General features: G+C 38.7%; 1 protein-coding gene across 1 annotated transcript in view; it reads left to right on the top strand.

The window, feature by feature from the left end:
• ATR (ATR serine/threonine kinase) overlaps window positions 1-27,282 on the top strand; it is a 1,835,177-nt gene that overhangs the window by 676,427 nt on the left and 1,131,468 nt on the right. The window contains exons 16-18 of the mRNA XM_044071973.1: window positions 1,965-2,150; window positions 9,925-10,017; window positions 15,011-15,141. Coding sequence (XP_043927908.1) covers window positions 1,965-2,150; window positions 9,925-10,017; window positions 15,011-15,141 — 410 coding nt within the window. The remainder of the gene's footprint in view (window positions 1-1,964; window positions 2,151-9,924; window positions 10,018-15,010; window positions 15,142-27,282) is intronic.

Below are 27,282 nucleotides of genomic sequence, written 5' to 3'. Positions count from 1 at the left end.
TCATAAAATTGTGGTTTTCTAGCAAATTAGTGGCAAGTCATTAAAGACTGAAGTTGGAAAATAATGGCAGACATTTGAATTGCAGACTTCCTACCCTTCAGAAAAATCATGCTAATGCAAAACATGTTCTATTAACTTCCTAAGTTTGTAAGAGCAATATTTAAAAAAACTGTTCCTATTTTGGGACCTTTGTCCCACTTTTACTTATGGCTTTGTCCAGATTTCTTGCTCTAAGAGGTTAAGAGGTATGTTTGAAACAGATGATGATAAAAAGGGGTAATTTGTAGGGCATATAAAATATTAAATGATGACTGTTAGAATTAGTCTGAGGAGGTTAGAAAAGATTAGGAAACTAGATTAGGAAGGCAAACTTTGACATAAAAATACTCAAAAGCAGAACATAGACAAGCATTTTCACAAGTTCCAAGAAATAACCTCAGGGCATGCAGCATTTAAGTAGTGTTTTTTGTAGGAGAGCACGTCCCCCTGCATCCCCACACTCCTGCTAATTATTTATTCTAACTCTGAGATTGATTTTAAGGAGTGTTGACTAAAGTAAGCCCTCCCATATGTGTAATACACAGCAGAGATGTGAGGAGATTGCTATCCCCAGAGTGAAAAGGCAGTGTTACTTCACATCCTTCAATTTAGAGAAAAATAAAAACTTAAGTTTAGAATTAAAGACAGTAGTAATAAAGTCCAAAGCTTCAGATGTTAATTCCTCTTCTTTGAAAGTACTGAAGAAAAACTCAAGCAGACTTGGTCACCAAAAAACTCCACTTTTATTTATGAAAAGTGCTTTCATCCACCAGTTGGACTTCATCAGATCAGCCAGTACGCAAACAAACCATTTCTAAATGTATTGCAAACTGCTTTGCCTTTTGTTACTGTCATGATAAGCAGCTACCTGGCAGGGTTAGAGATCAACCCACTAGGGCAAAGGCCATGACTACTGCTTCCTGAAAAGAGCTCCCATTCAGACCTTATTAGAAGCAGTCACCTGATCATTTGTACTCTCCTCCTCCAAACACTGTAGTCTCAGAACCAGTTCTAGGGTTAAAGAAGAGGTTACTGTTGCCATCCTGCCTATATCCTGCTGTCCCTAGAAAAAAAATTCTTTCCAACCTCCCCAATAAGAAGCGTTGGGAATCTTCCCAAGACTCAGTACTACAACAGTAAGTACAGTGAGCATAGTGCAGTTGTGTAAATGACTTATACTAATTGTAGATGTTTGAGTCAGTCAGTGTTGTAGTACTCTTAGCCTCCCTTTTTCTCCATTTTGATTTTTCTCTACCCTAGGGTTGGGGGTGGGGTCCCTTCTTCCATTCAGCATGCCCACTCCCTTTCCTTGCTTTACTACTTCATTCCATGATGCTGGCTGTCAGTAGGGCTAATTGGGCAGATTGTGCTCACCCTGATGACCATTGGATTCATAGGAACTCTGCAAGAAAGACCTGAAGATGGCACTGGACAGTGCATGTCTTATGTTCCACTTGTCCAGAAGTTGGATGGCCAAGGACATCTATTAGTTGGGAGATGGTGAAGGACTCGGGTCTTCTTGATGTGCAGTAGCCCGTGGCCGACCCAAATACCAAAGACTCAGTACTGCAACATTGATCAACTTGATTATCTGCAATTATGGTAAGTCTTCTACCCAACTGTAATTTTCACTATGGAGAGGGAAGCCTTTATCTAATGTCTTTATTTGCTGTCCACCATAACAGGAACTGCTGGATCTCATTTTAAAGACAGGGAGTTCACCATGCAATTTTCTAACTCTTGAGCTGCTTGAATACTTGTTCTCTTCCCTTTTTCCAGTACAGTTATTCACTTATATTTGGATTTCTGAACTAAGAAACAAACTGCTGTGTTAGTGAAATTGAGTACATCTTCATGCAGCTTTATTTATTTATTTGTTTGTTTGTTTGTTTGTTTATTTTTGATTTTCTTTTTTTATTATTTAGAATGAAACTGAGATTGAACTGGGTAGCCTTCTAAGACAAGATTATCAGGGTTTACACAATGAGCTATTGCTACGTATTGGAGAACACTTCCAGCAAGTTTTTAATGGACTTTCAATCTTGGCATCCTTTCCTTCAAGTGATGATCCATACCAGGGACCCCGGGACATTGTTGCATCTGAAATGATGGTAAATATTTTGCTTCTGTCTGAGCTGAACTAGTGGGAAGATATTGCTGTTAAGTGATATAAGTTATGAATGACTAAAACAGATACTTCACCCAAGCTTTGTACGTGCTTTAAAAATAAACTGTGCCCTGGCTACATGGTACCTGCCTTGGCATGAGATTTGAACTGCTAGGTTTACAGTGTTAGTGGCTGTGGCTAAGCACTTTTAAGGCAGCCCATGATTAGCTGTTATATGTATACCTTCTTAGAAAGACTAAGTTTTTAATCTGATGTTTGTTTGTGTCTTTTGGCTTTTCCCGGTTAGGGGTCGGATTGGCAGTTGATTTTTACATACCGGCTTGCCAGGCCTGATGCACAACCTTCAACGAAGGTACGCCCATTCACGTATGTCTCCACGCAGACTACGCTCTAGCTGAGAATCGAACTGGACAGCGTCTTACTGTGAGGCGACAACGCTACCGCAGCACCTCCTATGTGTTCTGGCTACTGGTTGTTTGACAGAGAAATGAATGCAGGACTCAAGAAGGAAAACCCATGCAAACACAATCTGCTTTTTGCTTGTGTATTTTTTATTCATTTAATCTGTCTCCATCACACACCTTAATCTTGTTCAGGGCTCTGTCTGTGTGTGTTGGGGGAGGTGTAGTGTCCTAAATTGCTGAACAAGTAACTGGTAGGAATTAGGGAATACTGGGTGGCACATCAATCTGCTGCAGGATATGCACACCTACAGGCAGTTTAAAGAATTATCAGTTCACCTGACAGCATGCTTTCATGGCTGACAGCAGACTACAACAACTAATGCAGACAAAGGGAGGACAGAGTCTGCACAGAGGACACCCTAGATGGGAGTTGAACAGAAAAAGCTAAGAGGTGCGAGGCAGCTTTAGTAGTGATTAGATTGTGTCACAATTTTGTCTGTGTATTCCCTAAATTTTGTGCACAAGCATGGTGTACCTGTTTGCATCTATATTTGCATGTGTGTGTGTGTATACATTACATATATGTGTGTGTGTGTGTATACATATCTGTGTGTTAAGGTGTCTGCAAAATATCCCAAATAACATCCAAGCAAAGGGTAAAAATTTGCACAGACAAACTGCTCAGTAAAAACTACAAGAAAGACCCAATTGGATGTTTAGATCTCAACTACAGGAGGTTTAAGGTATTACACAATGATAGCTTGTTAAGTAGACCACCTCCTCAATAACTTTTCTAAAATGGTTAAAATACGATGATAAATCTCTCGAAGGTTCCCCTCAAAGATGGCTTCTTAAGGACCAGCTTAGAGATATGAGTTTAATATTTACAGTTTGCACTAGACATATGTTTTTATTCAACTCCTTTATTGGGTCCAATGTTATGGTGTGTACACACACATTTTTAGCATAAGCAGCTAGCTAGGCCTTCCTACTTTGTGTTATCCCTGACTTACTAAACTTTTGCCAGATAAGTGACAAAGTAATGTGTAATTAAATCCCCCAAACAAATAGTTGTCACTTAATTTATATTTACTGTGCAGCTCTGTGTTCTAGAGGGTAAAGCCGTGACTGCATTCAGCTGAATAAGATTTGATTAGCTTTCTGGGTATAAAAGCTTGCCATGAGCGGAGAGAAAAATGATGAGGTAGAACCTGTTCATCCCTGTCTCTAGGGAGAAGGAATCTGGCACATGCATGGAGGTGTAGACTTGGAGTTCTATTTATTTTACATTTGTTTACTAGGTAGTAAACCAATCATAACTAACCATGTAGAGAGAGAGATCTAGGTAGATACTGGGGATTATTGGAGGCATGTTGCCTTCAATAGTCATGACAATTGAGGGGACATATCTGCTGGAATCAGGAGACATATCCTTTGTGTATGCTGTTTGCATGTCATTCATGAGATGAAACAGGTATGTACCTGGGAAGTGGTGCAGCTCAAAAGTGAACTGTTTTCTGATTCCCTACATGGATAACTACACCATTCTGCTACCTTTGACTCGAAGGAAAAAGTGGGCCATAGGGCCTAGATCTCCTGGGGGAGCAAAATGGCCAACTAGCTGGAAAGCAAGGAGGCCTGATGGTCATTGGTGGATCAAGAGAGCAAAAAAAATTGCCTTTATTCAAAGACAAAAGAAGAAGTTATTCAGTTGGTTTTAATTGTAAATGAGACAGATTCACTATACTCTAAGAAGCATGCAGTCAATTTACTCTCTGCAGTTTTCTCTTGTTTGATTTCAGACACCAGACAAATGTGAAAAATAAGGTTACTTTTGCATTACATCTCACTAAAGAAGCTGAGAAATGAAATTGTAAAATAGGTAAATGTAAAAGAAATAAATACATGCATGTTTGTGTATGCATACAAACATCTGTCTCTTCTACAAGTACCCCATAGGTTTACTATTTACATTTGTCACTTCAAACATAACCCATAAGATTGCTATTTGCATTTGTCACTTAAAATGATAAAGAACATATTTAAGACTTCCGATATAGTTCTGTGCCAGAAAAGTTGATCAATGCTAGATATTTGTGCCGAGTACATATACTATTGGGCAGCTTTTCAATCAGTCCAGTATCACTTTGTCTCAAAGTGTTTGGACTGTATGAATGTCTAAAAAGAAGAAAAATAGCCCAGTTAGACAGTTTGAAAAAGTAAAGGGCAAGAACTGTCAACGCCAACAGAGTGAAAGTAAAATGGCTGAACAGTCTCAACATGGTGAAAAAAACAAGACATGAGAGCCTTAAGTAAGAAAATCAACAAGTTATACGTGAAGATGGTGCAGATTTGCAGTATGTTCCTGGACTACATGAGGAAAACAGACTGTGAAATAAAGTAGAACAGACTTTAAATTATCAGCCAGATGACATTGTGACTTTAAAGGTTTGAAGGTGGAGAGAAGAAAATCACCACCAAGATAGAGCAGTTGGAGATGGCGAAAGAGGAAACAAGGGAAGATGCAAGAGTTGGAATAACGGAATAGAAGGGAAATTTAATTTTGAGGATTACAAATGTCACTGAGAGTGTGGAAGGCCCGGATTGTTTGACTTTTACAAAAAGTCTGCTTACCTGATGGCCCGGTTTGTCAACAGAGGAAGTGCTGTTAGAGTACATTGCATCTCACAACTGTTGAGGACTAGAGAAAGATTACGGAGACCTACTGTGGTCAGAATTCAGAACTAACAACTCAAGGAGCACTGCTTAGTAAACTGTAGCTAAAGAGGGAATTTTTGTAATTGGGCACACACAGTGTTCATGGATCATGACTGTTGGCTACAAAGCTAAAGAGGAATTGTTTGGGAGCAGATAAAGAGGGAAATGTAATGGCATGAGAAGAGGCGAAGAATACATTTGGACTTCAGGCTAGAGCTTGCTTTCCCTGTCAAGAATTGATAGAGCATATGCAAAGAGAAAGGAATAGGGGGATCCTAAGTGAAAGACTAGCACTGGTGGAGTTTTTAGTAGAATCTAGAATAGAAACTGCTGTTAAAAAGAGTTAATTAGTAGAGCCTATAAAATATTGCTTGACAATTATAGGAATCAATCAGAGAAGGTTAGAAAGGATTGGGAAGAGAGACTGGATAAACAATTCACAAAGAAACAATGGAAGGGTATATGTGTGGATCCCAAATATGCAGCTAAGTCTAGAAGATTTAGGATTTTTGCTTGGAAGTGTTTGCATAGTTACAAAGTTATTTTTATACTCCAAATTGACTCCAAAGAATTTTTCTTCAGGTAGATTGCAAATATTGGAGTTGTCATCGGGAAGAAAGAGGTAATAGGAACATATTTTTTGGGTGTATAATGAGTTGTCAGACTGTAAAAAATTCCCTGCAGACTACTCTGTCAGAAATACTGGGTAAGCATATTAATGTATTTTTTTTTTTTTTTACCTGTAATACAGAATCGGAACTGCCTAGAAATAGTAAGGCCATGCTGAGATGAATTCTGGTAGATGCCAAAAAAAGCAATTACTAAAAAGTGGAAATCAAAGTCTAAACCAACTATACTAAAAGTAGTGGGTGTAATAACAGAGAAAAATACTGGATATGGGACCTTTAGAAAAGGGTATGAGCAAATTACATAGAAACAAATGGGAATTGTGGGAACAATACATGCAGAATAATGTTTTGGAGGAGGAATGAGGTTTAAGGGAAGGCACAAACTGAATGGGCTATATAATGTTCAATTGACAGTGACTATATAGAAGATTATATGTGATGTATAATGTTTGCAACTGAAAATATGTGAATACAGTTTGTTTTCATTTATATAAATGTACAAGTGCCTATGTCATAAGAGATGATTCAATAAAGATGTTTATTTAAAAAAATGGAAAGAGGAAGTGCTTTACCCCATACTTCAGACTGTCGGCATCTGAACAGTCACTTTAAATTATTTCCAGCAGTGTTTAAACTGTTCCTTCCACAAGGGGTGAAGACTTTTACAGAACCTTAGCTAGTGGCAGAAGAATTGCAAAGATATAGACAGTTTTGCAAATTAAATATGAAGTGATGCTGCAAAATGACTTCGATCAATCTACAGCAGGGAAAGAAAAGATGCAGAGGGAAAGACGGCCAGTTAAACTGCGCCCTGTCTTCAAAAGAACAGATGGTGGGGTCACCAAAAGGAAGCCGCAAAATAGACCAAAAGAACCAGAGATGCTTTACAGAAGGTGTCAGAAGACATTACAAAAGAAGTGGATGTTGCTGAATTGGACATTTTGACTTGACTGTATGATATGGCCTTGTTGTAGCAAAGGTTGTCATGTTCTTTGCTCACCTGGTAGCCATGTTGGTATATTTATCATATAAACTTATATTAACTATTAGGACATTAAGCTCAGAGATAAAAGTTACCAGTAGGTAATGTTTGCGGGAGCTTTCATTTAACGTAAATGTTATAACAGGTTATTATATATAGGAGGTACTAGTTTAACAGCTAACTAGAATGTGATCACTGAGGCCTAGATCAGCTGCAGAAACGTGCTGTCTAACGTGGAGACTAGAAGTGGGGATAGAGAGGAAAACAGCTGATAAATTTACAAAGCATTAATGAATAATGTTATAATACTGGTAGTGATAATTTACGGGGGATACTGACTTCTAGTGAATACAACAAAAAAGGTGGTTAATAGAAATATATAGTTTGTTTCTGGCACTCTGGGACAATTTGTAATAATAGTAAAAAAAAAAAAACAGTAGAGAAGTATTCAGCAAGCAAATATAGAGAGTCCTCCTTCCTTTTCTTTAAGTAGGTGAGATTGAGAGGATGCAATTAATGTCAGAAGTGTAACATTGTGTGAGGAGAATATAAAGGTTGTCTTGCTGCAGGGATAGAGAATGTAATGCAAAGATCTGAATGTCAACTGAAAGGTTCATGGTTTTACCCTCAGTTTTAATAACTGTTAGTAATTATGAAATGATGTATACATAAAAGCATGATTAAGGTAACCGAGGGCAGCTAATGGGAAGGTGTACAGAACTCGGAAGGTAAGGGGTCCCCTCCCACAGCAGGTTGAGGGCAAATCATAAAGACTCCTACGAGAGTGCAAGCAAATTGTAATAAGACTAAAAGGGGAAGATGTCATACAAGGTAAAATCTGATTGGGCCAATACCTTAACCACGGTGAAAAACAATAAGCTTGTATAATTGAATGCAATCATGCTATCAACAGAAGGCTATAGAAAAGTTAAGAACAGACAACTGGCATTACAGGTGTGCTGAGGAAGTGACCAAAAATTGTGGAGATCAATAAATTGGGAACAGAACATTCCGTGGTCAAGGAAGGGGTTGAAAAAGGAGGGTGGTAGAGTAGGCAAAGATTAGGAAGGAAATGTTTGAATGGCTAGGACTAAATGTTGATGGGCAACAAACTTGGTTGTCTTATGTTTAAAGAGCATGACATGTTTGCCATCCACTCGGAGTGTGAGTTAGATGTGTGATTGTGTACCATTAAAGAATATGTTCTAAATTCCATGTCAAAGCCTTTTGTAGGCCTCTCTGTGGGCTTTGGCATGTACAAAATATTTTACATATTCTCTTTGATCCGTACCTCATTGCAAAGTTGTGAATGAACTACCAAGACTCATTCTTGTTTACCCTGATGCCAAAAAAGAGTACAATTTCAAACACTAATGTCTCGCAATACAGGAGAATCTCTTAGTGCAAGCTAAGATTTTACTCAACATTTGGGATACAACAGGCTGCAAGGGCCTGGCCCCTGACTTGGACCCTTGATCACAACAGATTTGCTAGGACACGTCCCATCGTATTCAGGCTACTTAGACACCCTCCTCATAGTAGGTCTTTGCTTTGAGTTGGAGACATTTCTCATTTTTGTGGAGCAGTGTCCTGCACTGTCCTGGCTGACTAGCTTGCAGATATCTCAGACACCTTTTCATCTTGGGCCTCAGTTACTGTACAGTCTGGCTACATGTGTCAGGTTTCTGTGCAGCATGACATAGTGGAGAGGCAGGATTGTGATAAATGCCTGATTCGACCATTCCTTGAATGTATGCTTCATCTCCCCATCCTGTTAAAGAACACCTTCCCTCTGTGGAGTCTGAACTTTACAGGTGATGTCCCCACTCATTTGCCTGTTGAGCATGCTAGCTAGGTGGAATTGGAAGTTTTTCTTTCTTTTTTTACGGTAGTCACTACCTTTTACTCAAAGAATGTTAGAACTTCAAGCCTTGATTTGTAAGGAAACATTTCTGTTTTTTCCTCTGGGATAGTGTGTGCCTCAGGACATACATTTCCTTATGACCATACCATTAAACTCCCACTTTTCTTTGTAGAAGTATTTGGGCAAGCCCTCAAAATAAGTTAACTTCCATCTTCTTTGTTGGGAGTAGGGCAGTTGGCACAACTGCAAAAAGAGAATTCAGCAAATCACAGACTCATGTATTTGTGAATAATTGTATGGTTCTATTTCATAAAACTGTTTTATTGCCTGAGACTGAAAATTAAACAACTTGTCAATGCTGGATAATATGAGGCTATTTTCTGGGATGAACTAGTAAAACTGAAATAAGGAATACCCATTTTATAAGTACATTAATTTATTTTCATATGCCTTACATATAATCACAACCTTGTTCATCATTTTCATATATTGTTTTGCCATTCCATTTAATTAATGCTGGGATTTAGAGTTGAATGTATAGTGAACTAAATAAGTAACAAGGGAGGGGCAAGGGCAGTAAAAATTTGCATTGCCTGTAGTTGTAAAAATGGCTTTGTTTGGTTTTGCCATATAGTTATTCTCTTGAATCTGCCTTGCAAAATCTACTAGTTTACAAATATTTTCCTCTGCTAAACTTGAACCCTGAGATTTGGTCCATCACACACTTGCAGCTTTTGTTCCCTCTGGAGGTGAAAGCTAGAAGGCAGAATCCATTAGACATTGCGCTGAAGTAGTAGGGTTTGCTGTATGCCTTTTCCGCTGCACATTTCCTATCCTGTGAAGCACAGTCTCCAGTGGTGTCACTATAGGAATGATGTGCCATAAAGGGTGGCTGTGTTTGTCCTGTGTTCATTGCATGACCTGCCTTCTGCAAACCCCCAAGTTCTACTCTTCCACTGGCACATAGCAGTATAGCAGTATAATATCCTAGCCTTCCATTAATGATAACAAAATAAAAAAAAAAGTTGTCTGCCTAGATCTCTGCCCCCATGTCTGTATTGCAGACGTGTTATGCAGAAGCACTCACTTTGTTCAGTCTGTTTGGTGTTCTGCAAGTTTACATGATGCTTTAATAATATAAATATTGTTTTTTTTTCTAGGCAGATTATTTACAGCCCAAGCTTTTGGGTATTCTGGCTTTCTTCAACATGCACCTGCTGAGCTCCAGTGTTGGCATGGAAGATAAAAGAATGGTAAGCATCTCGGGATATTACTATGGAATTATGGTGTTTGATGGGAGAGGGAAGTTGGATGCAGGAGACAGAAGTTCAGTCTTGGCTGAAAAATGAAGAGATAGGGGTGTTTATGCCCCATACCCTAGTACTTTTACCTATAACTTGAAAAGTGGTTCTCTAATAACTCTTGTATGTAGGTATATTTTTCTTAGCTAACGGTGATTCCTTTACAACCAGAGGGAGGCACTCTGTTCATTACTGTACTTAACCCATCCCTAAACATATGAGAAAGCATATAAACACAAATCAGGATAAAGTATCCCCTTCAAAAAAGCAGAAAATCCAAAAGTCACGTAAGGAGGATACACCAGGACAATCGAAGCCAACCAATATCCGAATAAAAGCTTTATTACAACAAAATAAAGATGAGTGAGCGCTTTCACGTCTCCTGGACGTTTCATCAGACTTAACCATCACTACAATATAACTTTATATAATAACAGAATAGCTCCTATTGGAGAACCAATATAACATTCAATCAAAGACAATTAATTATTAAAAGAGAAATGCAGTATAGATGAATCACTTTGTTGCTAGTAAGTGCTGCTTAATTTCTTTAGTCAACATAAAAACATATACAAAGAATAACTTATATATATAATTACAAAAGTTCCTGTGCATATCAAAATTTAATGCAAAAACATATAAATATAAGCATGAAGAAAAAAACCCATGCTAATAATACCCTTTAAAAAGTAAAATTTTATGGGTTTAAAAACTTACTATTTATGTTTAAAAGGCCTGTCTGCCAAAAAAGGTCTCAGAGAAATTTTATCATTAAGGCCATGACCTCTATCCGCTGCTAACTTGAGTATCCATTTAATCTCTCTCTTCTCCACATTATTACGTATGCAGCCTAACCTTTCAGTACTATAGACATGTTCCAATACTAGGAAACTAAAGGTATGTGTGCTATCTCTATGTACCACATGATAAGCTAGTGCATTGGTCTCATCCTCTTTATTGATGGCATAAATATGTTCCCTAATACGCTCCCTTAGAGTTCTAGTGGTCATGCCTACATAGAAACATTGACATTTATTACACTGAGTTAAATAAACCACGTTCCTGGTTTTACAATCGGCATACTTAGTAAACTCATATCTTTTGCCTGTATCTGGATGTATAAATTCACATGAACTCTTAATATAACTGCACTGATTACAGGTACGACATGCTTGTGTGCCTTTCCTTTGTGATATCAAACCATCATGTCTATTATGATTATAACATAGTAACCTCTTTAGAGACTTGGTGTTCTTATAACTAAAAGAGGGTCTGTCTCCTACTATTCTCATAATATTTTCATCTAATTGTAGAATGTTCCAGTGTTTTTTAATGATGTCAACTATAAAAGGATTGTTGTTAGTATAAGATATTGCTAGTCTCCTCTTACTAGTGTTAGCACGGTTATCATTAGTTCTGGCTGAGGGCATGTTCCTGTTTATATATGGTTTGTCCTTCCCGTCACATTCTGTGCTAAAAAGCCCACTAAGTTCCCTCTTGTGATGGCCTCTAACTGTGAATTCATCCTCCATATTTTTAATAGCTTCTGTAAACATTAAATCATCACTAGTAATTTTTGAAAAACGTGCTGCTTGGTTCTTAATAACATTCTTATACACATGTGGAGGATGCATGCTGTCTCTGTGAAGTATATTATTCCTCCTACAAGGTTTACGAAATACCTCAGTTGTAAGTTTCCCTCCTTCCTTACTTATTGACACATCTAAAAACTCAATTCTAGTCAGAGATACAGTATTAGTTAGTTCTAAAAATGTGGTAGTACTATTAATATATGTAATAAACTCTCGTAAGGTGGCAAGGTCCCCTCTCCAAACCAAAAAAACATCATCTACAAATCTCATGTAATATCTAATATATTCAGAATAGTTTTCATGTCCTAAAACATAAGTAGATTCCCAATATGCTAAAACTAAGTTAGCATATAAATTGGCACATGCTGTGCCCATTGCTACTCCCTTAACCTGAAGAAAGTAGTTACTATGAGAAGTAAAAACATTATTGGAGAGGACTAAATCCAGTAACATAGTAATCATGATAATCTTACTATTGGACATCCCTTTCTGTAATAAAAACAATCTCAAATATTCTATACCCACATCATTAGGTATACTCGTAAATAGAGCTGTAACATCTAGAGTGACTAAATAGTCTGAGCCCTTTACTTCATCTACCCTATTATGACAAGCTAAAGTTTCTAAAAAAATGTTGTGTGTCTTGAAGTATAAAAGCAGTTTCATCTACTACTGGTCTAAGTTGTTTCTCCAAAAATATAGAAATACTTTCTGTGAGCCATCCTTTTCCCGAGACTATCGGTCTAAATGGAGGGTCATACAAATTTTTATGAATCTTAGGAAGAGCTCTAAACACTGGAACCAAAGGTTTCTCAACTAAAAAATATTGATATAAATTTTCATCTATTATATAACATATCAACATATCATAAAGGTTGGCATGCATTGTTTTAATAAGCTTATCTAGACCAACAAAATCTAGTTTAACATACGTATTATTATCAGATAATAATTCTATAACTTTATTGTCATAATGTATTCTGTCTAGAACTTTTATGGCTCCTCCCTTATCGGCAGGTCTAATAATAATATCAGAATTATTCTTTAGAGTATTAAGAGCTAATCTCTCTTCCTTCGTTAAATTAAAAAATTCTGGTTTGATATTATTATTTTCAAAATTCAATAAAAAATCATTAACACAAGCTTTCTCAAAACTGTCTAACAGAGAATGCGAAGGTGGTATATATACAGAAGGTTTCCTGAAAGCAAAATTCATTACATGAGTTTCATCATTCTTAAACTGTAATGCTAAAGCAATATTCCTAGTAAACTGCTTAATGTCTATAATAAGTTCACTTACATCCACACTCTGAGAGGGGATGAATGAAAGACCTCTGTTTAAAACAGATAATTCATGTTTTGTTAAATTATATGTTGAAACATTAACTACTAAGTCCTCTGTACTGGTTTCAATGACTTGCGTTGAAACTCTAACTGACCTTCTGAAATTTTCCGTTTCCTTGTTTTGTACTGAGGACTCCAATTCAGTTTGTTCTCCACTCGAAAGGGCAGTGGAAAATGGAGGTTTGTAACCTCTTTAGTGGTATCGTGGGAATTGCTCGTAACTTGTCCCATCGTCTTCCTACGAACTACTTGTTCATTATTTCCTAAGTCGTCTCTGGGCCGACGTACTATAGATGAAAACGAAGATGAGCCTGATGACTGTTCTTCACTACGTGCTCCTGTTACAGCCGCAGTAACAGAACCGGAAGTAGATGGAGGTAATAAGGTGGAACGCTCAGTCCCTTGGTTGTGAATGGGATCAGTGGTCACATCATTAGATGATCGAGTGGATGCCCTCGGCCATTGAAAGACATTCCCACTCGAAAAATCTAAACAGTCACGTTCAAGTTTTTTCTTTTTTAACAATAACAGCTTATTGTCCAAAGCTGTCATAGTAACACTGATGTCAAAATGAAAACTATTAAGTTGAGCATCAGTGAGCAAAGATAAAAGTTGTTTCTCAAGCTCTAAAGCTTCCTGCAATAGTGTCTGTTCGTTACACTGATACTGTTCAATGAGCAATTTCATGTAGCTGTAACTAGTTTCTAGATTTAACTGTTGCCACTTAGTTAGTAAATTTGGATAAGTTGAGCCAAAAGTAGGCATTTTAAGAATACGAAGTCCTCTAGGGACTATTTGAAATTTCAAACAAGCTTCCATGTGTCTCTCCTGCCATTGAACATTTTTAATCTTAGTTAAAACATCTTCCAATTTACGCATTGTTTGTAAAGCCTCTATGTGTACAACAGAGTCTTTCTGTTTGGAAGATGTCTGAGTAAGTTCTATATAAGAAAGTTTCAAAAGAGGATTCTCTTCTAAATTCAATAACTGCTTACAGTCAAACTTCTTACGCATTTCCATTACCTCAGTTGTTACATTGGTTCCTTCTGTCATGTTCCTGTTGTGTAAAAAAGTCCAACTAATGAGAAAGCATATAAACACAAATCAGGATAAAGTATCCCCTTCAAAGAAGCAGAAAATCCAAAAGTCACTTAAGGAGGATACACCAGGACAATCGAAGCCAACCAATATCCGAATAAAAGCTTTATTACAACAAAATAAAGATGAGTGAGCGCTTTCACGTCTCCTGGACGTTTCATCAGACTTAATTAACCATCACTACAATATAACTTTATATAATAACAGAATAGCTCCTATTGGAGAACCAATATAACATTCAATCAAAGACAATTAATTATTAAAAGAGAAATGCAGTATAGATGAATCACTTTGTTGCTAGTAAATCCCTAAACATACACAATTTGTATCACAGCTGCTTTGAAACACATACTTCCCAGCTCCATTTTGTGCCTGCATGTCTTAAATGCCAGCACTTCTGCTAAGGAAAGAAAGTGTATGGTTTTTTTTTATACCAAGTACTGCAACTCTAGGATGATGATATATTTGTATTTTCTAAAACGGTGTGTGTTGGTGGCATTTAACTGGTTGCTGCATTTGTTTTTTCTTCTGGAAGTTTAAACTCCTGTGAGAGCAATCCTTACCTCATACATTTAGAGTCACTATGTTCCACTTCTGATATTGCAATGTGGTATTATTTTTAAAGAGCACTGCTGCAGTCCTAAGGTGATACAGTTTGACTAGAATGTTAACCTGAAGTTGCACGTCGACTGATAGGTGATAGATCAGATAAAGGAGTAAAAACACTCTTGTACTTCACTAAAGTGTGGGAACATTTTTCTAGTGATTTGTCCTGATTTTTCCAGATGCACTGTAAGTAGCACACCATGTTAAAAGATTACTGTTTCATCTCTACATGCTTACTGGTGACCAAGTAATTAAGTTAAAAAAACTAATAAGGAATTAAAAATATGACTTCTATTTTATTGTAGGCCTTAAACAGTTTGGTGACATTGATGAAGCTGATGGGTGCAAAGCACATCAGTTCAGTGAGAGTGAAAATGATGACCACCCTGAGGACAGGCCTGAGATATAAGGATGATTTTCCAGAATTATGCTGCAGGTAAGAGGATGCCACAGCATTGCTGTCTTCCTTTTTATTCTTGAAATGTAATGAAAATCTCTATTACATTAACTACATTTAGGTCTGTTTTGCCTGTGAACATCTTAAATCTGTTTTCTACCTTTGGCAGTAATTGCTTTGTCTATATTTTTGTATTAACCTTTTCTGTTCAGCTGTAGACCCGACATTGATCTTCAGCCTTATCCAGAGTCCTGACCTATGTCTTGGCTAGAGGTGTTAACCTTCACCATTATAACCAGTGTTTAATGGTGGATGCCTGGAAAAGCTGTGTGCCTGTAGTGAGTTGAGCTTCCTTAAAGATTGCATCGTAATGAAAGTTATGTGGTTCCCCGTCATTAAAAGAAGGTGGACTGTACAACAGTTGGACTCCCTAGAGCTACTTCAAGTCGAACTAACTGTAGGTAAAACCCTCTTTCATATCATTGTTAGCTATAGGTCTTCCACCATGACCCATGAGAACCACTATTCCTATCTGGGCCTACTTGAGTCGCTCACTATGCAGCCAAACACTTTGGTCATGGGTGATTTCAACTATCCTTCCATTGATGGGAGTCGTACTTAAGCACAAACCCGCTCACCCTAAGGTTCTTGGACTTTATTAATACAAATGCTCTGGAACAGATAGTCTACACCCCCACAAGGGGCTCGAATGACCCAGACTTAATACTCACCAACATAGGAGGTGTCTACATTACCCTCTGTGTGTTGCATATAGAGGGTCTCTGCACTACCCTTTCTGTGTCGCCCTCCCTGTTAAGGTCTGATCATAAATCAGTCTCATTCAAAGTAACAATCATACCTGATCCTCCTCCAAAGCAAGCAATAGCCTCCTAAGCAATGGCGTAAATAGTTTCAAACCGCCTGCTACCACTGTCACCAATGACTGCTATACAAATGTATACACAAATGCCCTGTATAAACACCTGTACAAATGTATAGACTCAACTGTACCTAAACGGATCAAAACAAGGTCCTCTCAAAAAAACAAGCCACCCAGGTGGACATCAAGTATAAATAGGTTATACAACAAGAGAAAGAAACCAGTGGCTAAGAACAAGGGGGAACTGATTCAGCAGAGGAAGGAAACCCTTCACAGCTTGAACAAGCAATTTAGATATCTCATAAAGTCCTCTAAAGCCAATTATGAAGCTAAATTAGCATGCCTCCTAGCTAAGGATAATCACAAGGCATTCTTTAGCTATGTCAGAAATCTAAATGGGAAGGCCTAGCTTTGTGCCAAACTAGCAGTGGACATTACCATACCGACCCTGAGGACATCACCAACCAGCTGGTAAACAGATTTGGTGCAAACTTTACCCCACTGTCCACAACAGACATACTCCAAAGCATACCTCTAACCAGTCCTCAACCTAGTATCTTCAAAGAGCAGGTCATAACCACACTCTCCATGGTCAAAAACCCACCCTCTATGGGACCAGATAATCCCAGGCTGCCTACTAGATTGTCTAAAACAAGACCCAGCAGAACCACGTGGTACTCTTTTTTCCAACCACAGTCTAAATACTGGCTTTGTCCCAGCAGAGTGGAAAACAGCAAGAGTAATTCCCTTGCACAAAGGGGGAGCCCATCAGCCGACTCTGGAAACTATAGACCCATAAGCCTAACCAGCCTTATCTGCAAGGCCATGGAAAGAATCATAACGGACCTTATCAACAAAGACATAGGCGACCTTCAGATTCTTGACCTGACCCAATTTGATTTCATTAAGGGTAGGCCATGCTTATTAAACCTGGTGGACGACTTTGAGAATGTCACCAAAGCCCTGGATAAAGGCAAAACAGTACATACAGCTTATCCTGACTTCGCCAAAGCTTTTGACACAATCCCCCACTCAGGCATCATTGAGAAACTCACCCAGCTAGGAATTAACCCATATGTCACTAGATAGGTAGCCAACTGGCTCACCAATAGAACGCATACAGTCAAAGGTGAGGATTCCACATCTACCTGCGACCAGTTACCAGTGGTGTACCACAAGGATCTGTGCTGGGCCCCCTACTGTTTGGAATATATTTCTCAGAAGTCCATGTGAAAATAGATGGCCTGTGGCTTACCAAGTTCACCAATGACTGCAAACTGAGTGCAATTATTGAGTCCCCCAATTATATTGACATGCTACAAAAAGGGCTTACACAGACAAATGATTGGTGCTAAAGCCACGGACTTAACACATTTTTTTTTTTGTGTTTAGTTTATCATCCCATTCGGCAAAGAGTAAGTCCCTGCAAATTACAATATTAACAGTACCCCCCCTTAGCTCAAACCCTGTGGTGAGAGATTTGGGAAAACAGGTTGACCACTGTAACTTCAGTCACCATGTGTCCACAGTGGTAAGGAAGACCTTCTGTGTTGCACATTTCATAAGTAAGGGCATCACATCTAGAGCTAAGAATGTTATAACTACCCTGTAATCATTCCTCATCAGACCACTAATAGAGTACAATGCTCCCTTCTGCATTTGCCTTACCAGACACCTGCAGCAGTTGGAGAGACCTCAGAGGTTTATCAACTAAGAAAATTCAGGGTCTTCAACACATGACCTACGTGGACAGAATGAAGGCCCTGTCGCTGTACTCTGTATCTTATAGGCTGGTGAGAGACAACTTGTGCCTGGCCTACAGAGCAGTCTCGGACCCTCCCTTAATGGAAATGCTGCACATTCACAAGTGAAATGGGACAAGATTCACTCACTGTAGGGATCTTATCCTAGCCTGTGACATTAGTAAGACATACTGGAGAGACAGATATGTCTCTTAGAGGTTGCCACTCCACTGGAAGAAACTCCCAATTCACGTAAAACTGAGCTCCTGAATGACCCTATTTAAGGGTAACTTAGACAACTGGATGGGAGACCGTAAATTACCCTGGGGATGTCACCCATGTCCCTCTTGGATAAAGGCAGTCTGTGCTAATCATAGACTTGCACTGCAAATATAAACAGTACAACTTGGTCAATAAGGGAACAAGGGTATATCATGGCTAGGCTTATAAAGGCCCTAGGGCCAGTAGCCTAGTAACCTCCTGTGAACAAGCTGTGCTAGTATAGTAGAAGTCATTTACCTTTTCTCATCTTGTTGACACATTGAACTATCCCATATCCATTTCCAAACACGGGTCGCTTGTAATGCAGGTGAAATGCCCAACTCCTGCATCATTGGCCTGTGACACAGCAGCTCTTGGAAGAGAGAAGGATGTGAAGGAGGACTGAATTTCAGGTTTGGCTCATCAGGAATGAGTGGTGTGACTTGCACTTCATTGAGGGTTGTACTAAGCAAACTGCTGTTTTAAAGTGGTTTTTGTTTTGGTTTCACTGTGGTTTAGCAAGACAAGGTTTTACTGACAACGTACTGGAAGAAGGTAATAACATTTTATAATTACTGATCTTGCACAAGAGTCAGAGAACAGTCTGAGAATGACCAGATGTTGCCCCCAACTAATTTTCCAGAGCAGGCAAGCCCTGCAGCTGCGCACAGTTTTACATTAACAAACATTTGAGATAATTGAATGTAACCCTGAAGTTTTTGTTTGGAATGTGTAGAAGTTTAAACATTAGATCATACCTTCAGTTTGCAAATACTTATGCTACATCTGTGTGCCTTACTTAACACTTAAATTAAATGGGCAGCTTATTGATAGATATTTGTGTTGCCTGGAGAAGAACAAACACAGGGAAGCTAGGGAGAAAGAAGAGAGCATTAGTGTATTTTGTACAAGCTGTGAATAGAGTTTTACTGGGACCATTCACAAATTGCTGTCAGAAGCCATTAAGCGCTAAATTGCACAGAAGCATTAGGAAATGTTGTGGATTGTATTAAGTGAGTGTTAGACCTAGGAGAGAGGTTTTCCTGTTCCTAGGACTGCTTGATATCAGCAATGATCATCTGTGAGGGGCATCAGGAGTGTTGAGCACATTTTAAAGAAAGATGTTTTTCAACAAGCCAGATATTCTTAAAATCAGAGAGAGAATATGAGTGAGAAGAGATTATTGGTGATGGGTAAACCTTTGACTTGTCACTAGAAGGTGTTGTCCTGTTATAATTTTCAGGGTTTTCCCAGTAATGTTTCCTGTTACCAAAGCTCAATTCATCCAGCGGTGTTTTATCAGGCTAAATCATGTTTTGATGAGCCGTACAAATCCTGTTTTGTTGCACGACCTCTGAAATAGTTTGTCTGACCATGTGATGTTTTGGGGAATATTTAATAATGAAAATAAAAACACTCTAGATGTACTTTCTAATGTGTTGAGAGCTCTCATATTTTTCCTCATGTCTATGTAATATACAGTTTATGTAAGCATTTAAAGATGAAGGTATGTACAGGGCACAGATTTTACTGTATACAATGGGTTTTATTAACTCATTAACACTTATGTGGTGTGAAGTGTTGCACTCACATACTTGCATCCCAGTACATTTTCTGAAAAATCAACTTAAAAAGCGTAAGATAATTAAGGCTTTTCTACTGTGGGACATCAATGATTAACAATCTTGGTGTCATTTTGCTATTAACTTACCTTTTCTAATTCTGCCTATTGTAAGCTGATAAATCACTTAGTTAAAGAAGTCAGACCCAAGAAAGGTCTGAACACCACAAGGAGCTGTGGGTGTTAACTGGATGTATACAAAAAAGGCGCTATTGGCTTGGATGAGTTAAACCCAAATTAGCATTTAGCCAGAGAGAGAGAGAGAGGGAGAGTGTGTGTGTGTGTGTGTGTGTGTGTGTGTGTGTGTGTGTGTGTGTGTGTGTGTGTGTGTGTGTGTGTGTGTGTGTGTGTGTATGTACAGCATACATTCCAGCATGCCCTTACCATATTTAAAAAGTACGGTTATGTAAGCTGAGTTATCATAATGGTAGATGTTCCAGTGATCTCTGCTGCAGTAGCCATAGCTCTGTGGGTTATATTCTGCCAAGAATATAGCAAATGTTCAGCTTCCAAAGCTTCAGCGCGTCTTCCACAGGCCCAAAACTGTGCAGCAGCTTGAGCTGAACTGACTAAATAACAAATTTGGGTGTGAAGCCTTTGAGAGCTTTCCTGCCAACAGAGAGAAAGAGGTTGAGACCTGAAAGGGTAATGCCAGGAATAACAAAAAATAAATAAATAAATGTCCACACCCTGGAGTACAAACCCACAAGGGAATGGAGGGAGGAAGTGGCTGCTTTGTCAGTGATCATTCGAACATCTGTGGTTATGGTAAGTTCATCTTACACAACTGTACTGTGTACTTCATATTGGTCACTACTGCTTTAGCCATTGCTTGTATGGGTATAGCTAACTATATTTGGGAGGTAGTAGAAGGCTCCAGGAGTCCCTGGAGTATGGTCCTAGCAAAGCTTGATCTAGGCCTAGAGAAGGAATCAAGCTTATAGCGCCTTTTAAAAGTATATACAGGAGACCAAGTAGCAGCTTCTAAGATAACTTCTAGAATCCAAACCTTTCCAAAAAGCTGTAGATGAAACCAAGGTCCTGGTAGAGTGGGCCTTGACCCTGCATGGAATAGATTTGTCATGGTCAGTATAACAAATAGTAATAGCGTTAGACAACCATTTGGAAGTAGTCTGTTTTGACACAGGTTGTCTGTTCTTCTTACCTTCACAAGAAATAATTCATCCAACAATCTGAAGGATTTAGTTCTGTCAAGTTAGTACCAGAGTTATCTGTGGACAACCAGGGTATGGAGTATCCTTTCTTCCCTCATTTTTAGGTTCCATAAAGAAAATGGAGAGATGGATAGTTCAGCTTAAAGTAAGCTTGGACACCACTTTATGCATAAAAGAAAGATTGGTTCTCAAAGAAGCCCTGTTCCTATGAAAATGAGATAGGGTTGACTCAGGTACCCTTCTTACAGAGGTCAGAGTAATCGGTAAAACTGTTTTCCATGTTGAAAACCTCAAGTCGGCCATATTTGCTGGTTCAAATGGAGTAGGTGGTAGCTTCTCTAATACAAAATTAAGATCCCAAGGAAGGGCCTTAGTTTACTTGGAGGCCTGTTTTGCAAAACCCCTTTGAAGAACAGTTTGACATGAGACTGCCTTGAAAGAGTATGATCTATAGGCAGACATGCTGAAATGGTTGTTAAATGTACCTTGATAAAGGAATAAGAAGGGCCATAGGATAGTAACTCGCACAGATATTGTAAAACCAGAGAACAGTTAGCCCTGAATGGGTGCTGGTTATGTTGACACCAATTAGAAAACCTTTTCCATTTACTAAAATACGATTTTCTAGTTGCAGGCTTTCTTGCCTCCATCAGTATCTGCTGCACAGCTTCAGTAAACATGTACCTAAATGGGATTAAGACCCTGTTATCCAGGCAGTCAGTTGAAAATGATTTATGTCTGAGTGTATCAAACACCCCTGTTCTTATGTGAATGAATCCAGTCTGATTTAAGGATATCTGTTGCCTCCAGCAAAAGATTTTACTTCTGACAACCCCAGCACTGGGATTTGAAAAGATAAAGGGTGTTGATGCTGGGACCAAAGAGATTTCAGGTACCACTGTACCTTTCTGATGTGGAGTCTTGCTAGGGGTGTCATGAGAATCATAGATGCCATGAAACCCAAAATTCCTTGCAGTAACTGAAGTCTGAGTGGAAAACCTTAGACACAGATCTAAATAAAGATCTGATTTTTTTTTTCCTGTGGAAGAAAATCTGTATGAGCTGAGGTGTCTAGTTAACATCCCAGGAATAAAATCCTGTGTGAGGGAGTCAAGAAAGACTTTTGAATGTTCTCTTGGAACCCTGGCTTGTGTAAGAAGTCTGTCACTCAAGAGACAGAGATTGCTAACACTTTGAAAAAGAGTCTGCAAAGGTAAGGAAATCATCTAAATATGGAAAAAATGGATACCCTGTAGCCTGCAGTGAACTATAACTGGAGACACTTCAATACTCTTGGTACATTGGACAGTCCAGAGGATAAGGTAGAGAAATGATGATGGGATCCAGACACACACAACCTTAAGAACTGTCTGAAGTCTGGGTAAATAAGGGTATGATGATAAGACTCTTAAGTGTAATATTACCAGAAAACTTGAAAGAGTTGTGAGGTGACGTTCTTTTGACTTAGGGCAGTATCACACACAGGTTTAGAAAAGAAAGATTCAGAACTGGGCTCCAAGTATTTTCGTTCTTTCTTTGGCACTAGGAACATCCTTGAATAAAAAAAACCCTCTCAATCCTTAGGACAGCTTGTGATGAAGAACAGGAAGAAACAAAAGAGTTTGATATGGCAGATGACAAATGACCCCCATGGAAAGGAAGAAATCCCTCCCACTGCCATCTGTAACCACAATGAATGATATTCATAACCCATTTGTCTGTGACAGTCTGTTGCCAGAGAGAAGAATGAAGATTAAGACTTTCTGGAACAAAAATGGGGCCAGGGTGGGAGTGGGTCACGGGATCTCTTGAACAGTCATTCAGACATATTGGATTATCCTTAGTTTGGGGAGGTTAGAGACTTCTTTTTGGAACTCCCTTGCCATTTATTTTTAAATGTCTGTTTAGCTAAATTCTGTTGGGACTGTTAGTCTGTATTCTTCCAAACTTGGAAGAGAATAAAGAAAATCCCTTGGACAATTTGGGAAAGGATGGATGAAAATCTTAGAGATTTCTTGGATCAACTTGCCCCTTTCATCACATGTTTTGATCATCTCTGCAGCAGGGGGGACAAGTGCTAAATCTCTATCCAGGGGAGAATTTAAAATCTCATTTTTAACATAATCTAGAAGATTCTGAGAATGCACCCATGCAGACCTCATTAAAACAGTGCCAGTGACCATAGTCCTAGAAGTATCAAAAGAGTCATAAACACACTGCAAACAATAAACTATTTAAAACAAAATTTTCATCAAAGAAAAAAATGCAGATAAACATTCCTCAAACTTTTAACAATTATTCAGAACAAACTGATGTATGAGCCTGACAATTCAGAATTTTGAAAATCAAAATTGCAGAAGTATACATATTTATTCCTTCCTCTAGATATAAGATTTTAACATATAATAAAATGTAAAATATAGACCAAAATGTTATGAAATTTTATGCATTCTTTTGAGTTTGATTTTTTAACTTTTGTGAATATTCATATGTACTACTAAGTTATATTACATATTCAAATTATTTTCCAAATTCATTCCCTGGGGACATAAAGTGTGAAAATTAATAATCATACAACCTTCCAGTCTGTTTAACTGCTGTTTGAAATTACCACCTATGGATGTCAGACGTGCCAAAATGCTGAAAAATAAATTCTTATCCAACCCTTTATCTTATATCTAGAGGAAGGAATAAATATAGACTTGTGTTATTTATAAGATTAACTATCAATTTTATATTGTGTAGGCATTTAATATTTGATATTTGATGTATTTACACTGGTTGCATTTAATGTTGAGTGTATTTAATATATTTATAAGGAAAAAATATTTGTAAAACTATAGTATTACAGTTGTATGCATATTAATTGTTAGCTTTCAATGAATGAAATTACATTTCATAGGGGCAATATTTGTGAATTTAAAAAGCACTTTTTTCAGTCTGTTTGCACTTTAAAAACTTGCTTTGTAGTAAGGTATCTAATTAATGATGTAATTGTAGTAATTATGTGATTGGGAAATTTTAATTGAATTATTGTTGGTGAGGATTGGTATATAAAGGACACATTTGGAGTTTAAAAATGTTCCAACAGAAAGCGAGAAGTCGACGTACCAGAACGGATGTAATAAAAGAACTGCATGTCCTGCCAGTGGATTTCCTAGTCGTTTTTTTGATGTGGTTTGAAGTTTTGCCATTTTCTATGTTTTTGTGAAGAGGCTATTCCTGTTTGGGACATGGAAACCACTGAGACCATGGTAACTACAGCCAGTTACTCTTTCATGGATTCCTTAGCTGACCGTGAACGTAGATTCATTACCACGGACCTTTGGGGGTCAGTATCTGAAAATAATGATGTGGAAAGATTTCGCTTGCTAGAGAGGTTGATGACCAGGGAAGTTACTATCTTTTATGATGGTAAATTGCTGGAAAAATATGTCGGATATTACCCCTCAGGGGCTCCGCATTGACCGGCTGCCGGCCGGTAACTTTACAGAGGAGGAAAGTTATCTTCTGGCCGAGTGGAAGCAGGCCTCACTACAGTATACTATCGCTTAGTTTCAGGTCCTGATCAAAAGGAACGCTCAAAATATGGAGATCTTGACATTACAAGAGACGCTTCAAAAAGAAATTCCTATTCAGAGGTACAAACAACTTCTTGAACAATTGGATTTTAATGTGCAGAAAGTAGAAAATAATGTTATTGAACGTAAAAAAAAGAAACTGAATAGAGACGTTACAGACTTTGAAAATGGTACTGTCTACGTCCATTCATGAAGGGGGCATGCCAGTAATTATCGGAAAACCAGAAGGTCTGTATCTGGGGTCGGTGATTCATCTGTATCGTCAGGTGAACATTTCTTAGGAGGACAGTATCTCCTTTGAGGAGGTGAGTTCACAAGAAACTTTGAATACAAAAAAACGCTACAGAAAGGCATAGACAAGCCCAACAACAGACGAAAACCAAAATGACAAGGGGAAGGGGCAACTGAAAGAACAGAAAAAAATAAGACTATCAAATTTGAATGAATGTGTAAGTAACGCATTCTTTAATGACTTTAATGATTTTAAAGGTTGTTTTACTTCTCATAATGTGGTGAAACAAGATGATAATGCAGTTTATGAACAAAATGAGATTGATTTGAATTTGGTGACATCTGAAAGGGTGCTTGAAGTAACACAAGGGGAATGGGAAATGTTAGTGTTAAATGAGATTGTAGATATTAAACATTCAAATGATGCTTGCATTTTTTATAACATCGCTATTGCAGTAAGTAATATGAACATAATTCAAAATGTTTTTTGGACAATGAGATGTTCGGAAGAGCTCCAGGATCTGGAGAAAACGCATCACAATCTACTAATTCTATTAGTACTGAAATTTTTGTTAATAATGTTTGTGATACAGTGAAGGCTAAAAATGGTTTGGATATAGTTCAAGATGCTCACTTGGATACTGAAATGTTTGTAGAAGCTTTAGAAGCTTCAGAATGTGAAGAAAATGCATTGAGTGTAGTTCAAGATGTGCACTTCAAGATGTAAACTATTCCTGGTGCCATAAAGTCTGTTTTTCAAAATTTCCCTTGTAACTAGCCAGCTTTTTAGTTTTAGCACTCATCTGTTTCTTTGATCTCAGCTCTTGTTCAGAACTCATTGTAAGCACTAAAGTTACAAATTACTACAGCACTCAACTTTCCTCACTTGTCTAGAGGAAAACAGTTTTTAGTACTGAATAAATAAGCACCTATTCAGGCATGTCTAAAGGTCAGCTCCCGGTGTTTTCTCCTGTCTACCTGATGAATCTGGGCATCTTGGGACAATGCAGCAGTTGCCTCATGTACACAGACAACCCTCTCCTCCTACCACCCAACACTACAACCTGTGAGAGATGCACTTATATAGCCAAACTGGAAGCAAAGCTCTCTTTACCAAAGACAGGCCTAGACAGTCAAGAGGAGAAGGTAAACACTTTCACCGCACCACACTCATCACATAGTCCCTCAAAACCTACACCACCAAAACACACACACAGAACCACAAAACACACACCTACATTCGCGGAGGCTCTCAGTACTAATCTGCCCAAACAACAGAGACCTCCAAAGCTAAATGCAAGCAACCTCCACCCCCAACACAACCCAAATGTCACATAGTCCACATACTCAGTGTGCCACTCAACTACAGCCCATAAGGCATAACGTACCCAACACTCTAGTCATAGGTGACTCTATAGTCAGGCACACTGATGTTTCACTCACCAGGCTAAACAAGGAAAAAGTTACTGTCAGCTGCCTGTCAGGTGCCAGGATCCGCCACATAACGCATGCACTCAGGTCACTCCACAACAAGTACAAATATGACTCTGTCATTGTCCATGTTGGTGTGAATAACCTGAGACGTACCTCCCTGGACTACATGAAAAGAGACATGGAGGAGCTCTCTGATCTTGTAGCCCAGGCCGGTATGACCCTAGCCCTGAGTAGCATCCTGCCATCACCCAGAATGACACCACAGTACAAGGACAAAATGATTGACTTTAACAATTGGCTAAGCTTCTGGTGTCATTCTAAGGGAATCCAGTATCTGTCTGCCTGGGATGACATGATCAACAGACCAGGCTGCTTTGCCAGAGATGGCCTGCACCTGTCGCCCTTGGGATTCCGGATACTAGCAAAGGCTCTTGCCACCCCTATAGTGCCTTTTTAGGCAAGGTTCAAATGACAAATTCACCACTGTAACAGGTACAAGCAAGCAAAATCTGAGGGTAATGCTACTCAGTGCTAGAAGTCTAAACCTCAGAATGCACTCACTCAAGGCACTCCTTAAAATGGAGAACATTGACATCTGTGCAGTGACAGAGACCTGGTTCAAAGCTCCAGAGAGCACCCCTGCATTACCAGGCTATAATTCATACCACACCTTTTGGCCACCAAACCCAGACCGAAACACTAAAGGTGGAGGCGTGTCCATATTCATTAAGGATATCCACACCTCCAAGCTAGTTGCTCAGCATAATGCATCCGAGATAATCCAAGTTCAACTAACTCTGGGCAAAACCGCAATCCAGATTGTAGCTTGCTACAGACCCCCTACCATGCCCCAGGATTCCCACTCCTCTTTTCTTGATACACTGAAAAATATTAAGGTACAACCCAACACTCTAATAATGGGTGATTTCAACTACCCTACCATTAACTGGGAAAAGTACTCATGTACCAACTCTTTTGCTCAACGTTTTCTGGAAATCATCAATTCCAACACTTTGGATCAACTTATCCACACCCCCACCAGAGGCAGCAATATCCTAGACCTGGTCATCACCAACATGGGTGACCTGTGTTCCACACCAGAGGTCAGCTCCTCGTTGGTCAGATCAGACCACAAGCTAATCACCCTAGACATCCACATCCCGCTCCCACCCCCCATTAGGAAAATAACCGTAAAAAACTTCTCCAAAGCCAACTTCACACTTCTTAAGACAGAAGTGGCAAACTTCATGACACC

This window comes from Protopterus annectens, chromosome 5.part0, assembly GCF_019279795.1.
Source record: "Protopterus annectens isolate FY-2018-M chromosome 5.part0, PAN1.0, whole genome shotgun sequence".
NCBI lineage: Eukaryota > Metazoa > Chordata > Ceratodontiformes > Protopteridae > Protopterus > Protopterus annectens.
This window is presented reverse-complemented; position numbering and strand designations above follow the sequence as displayed.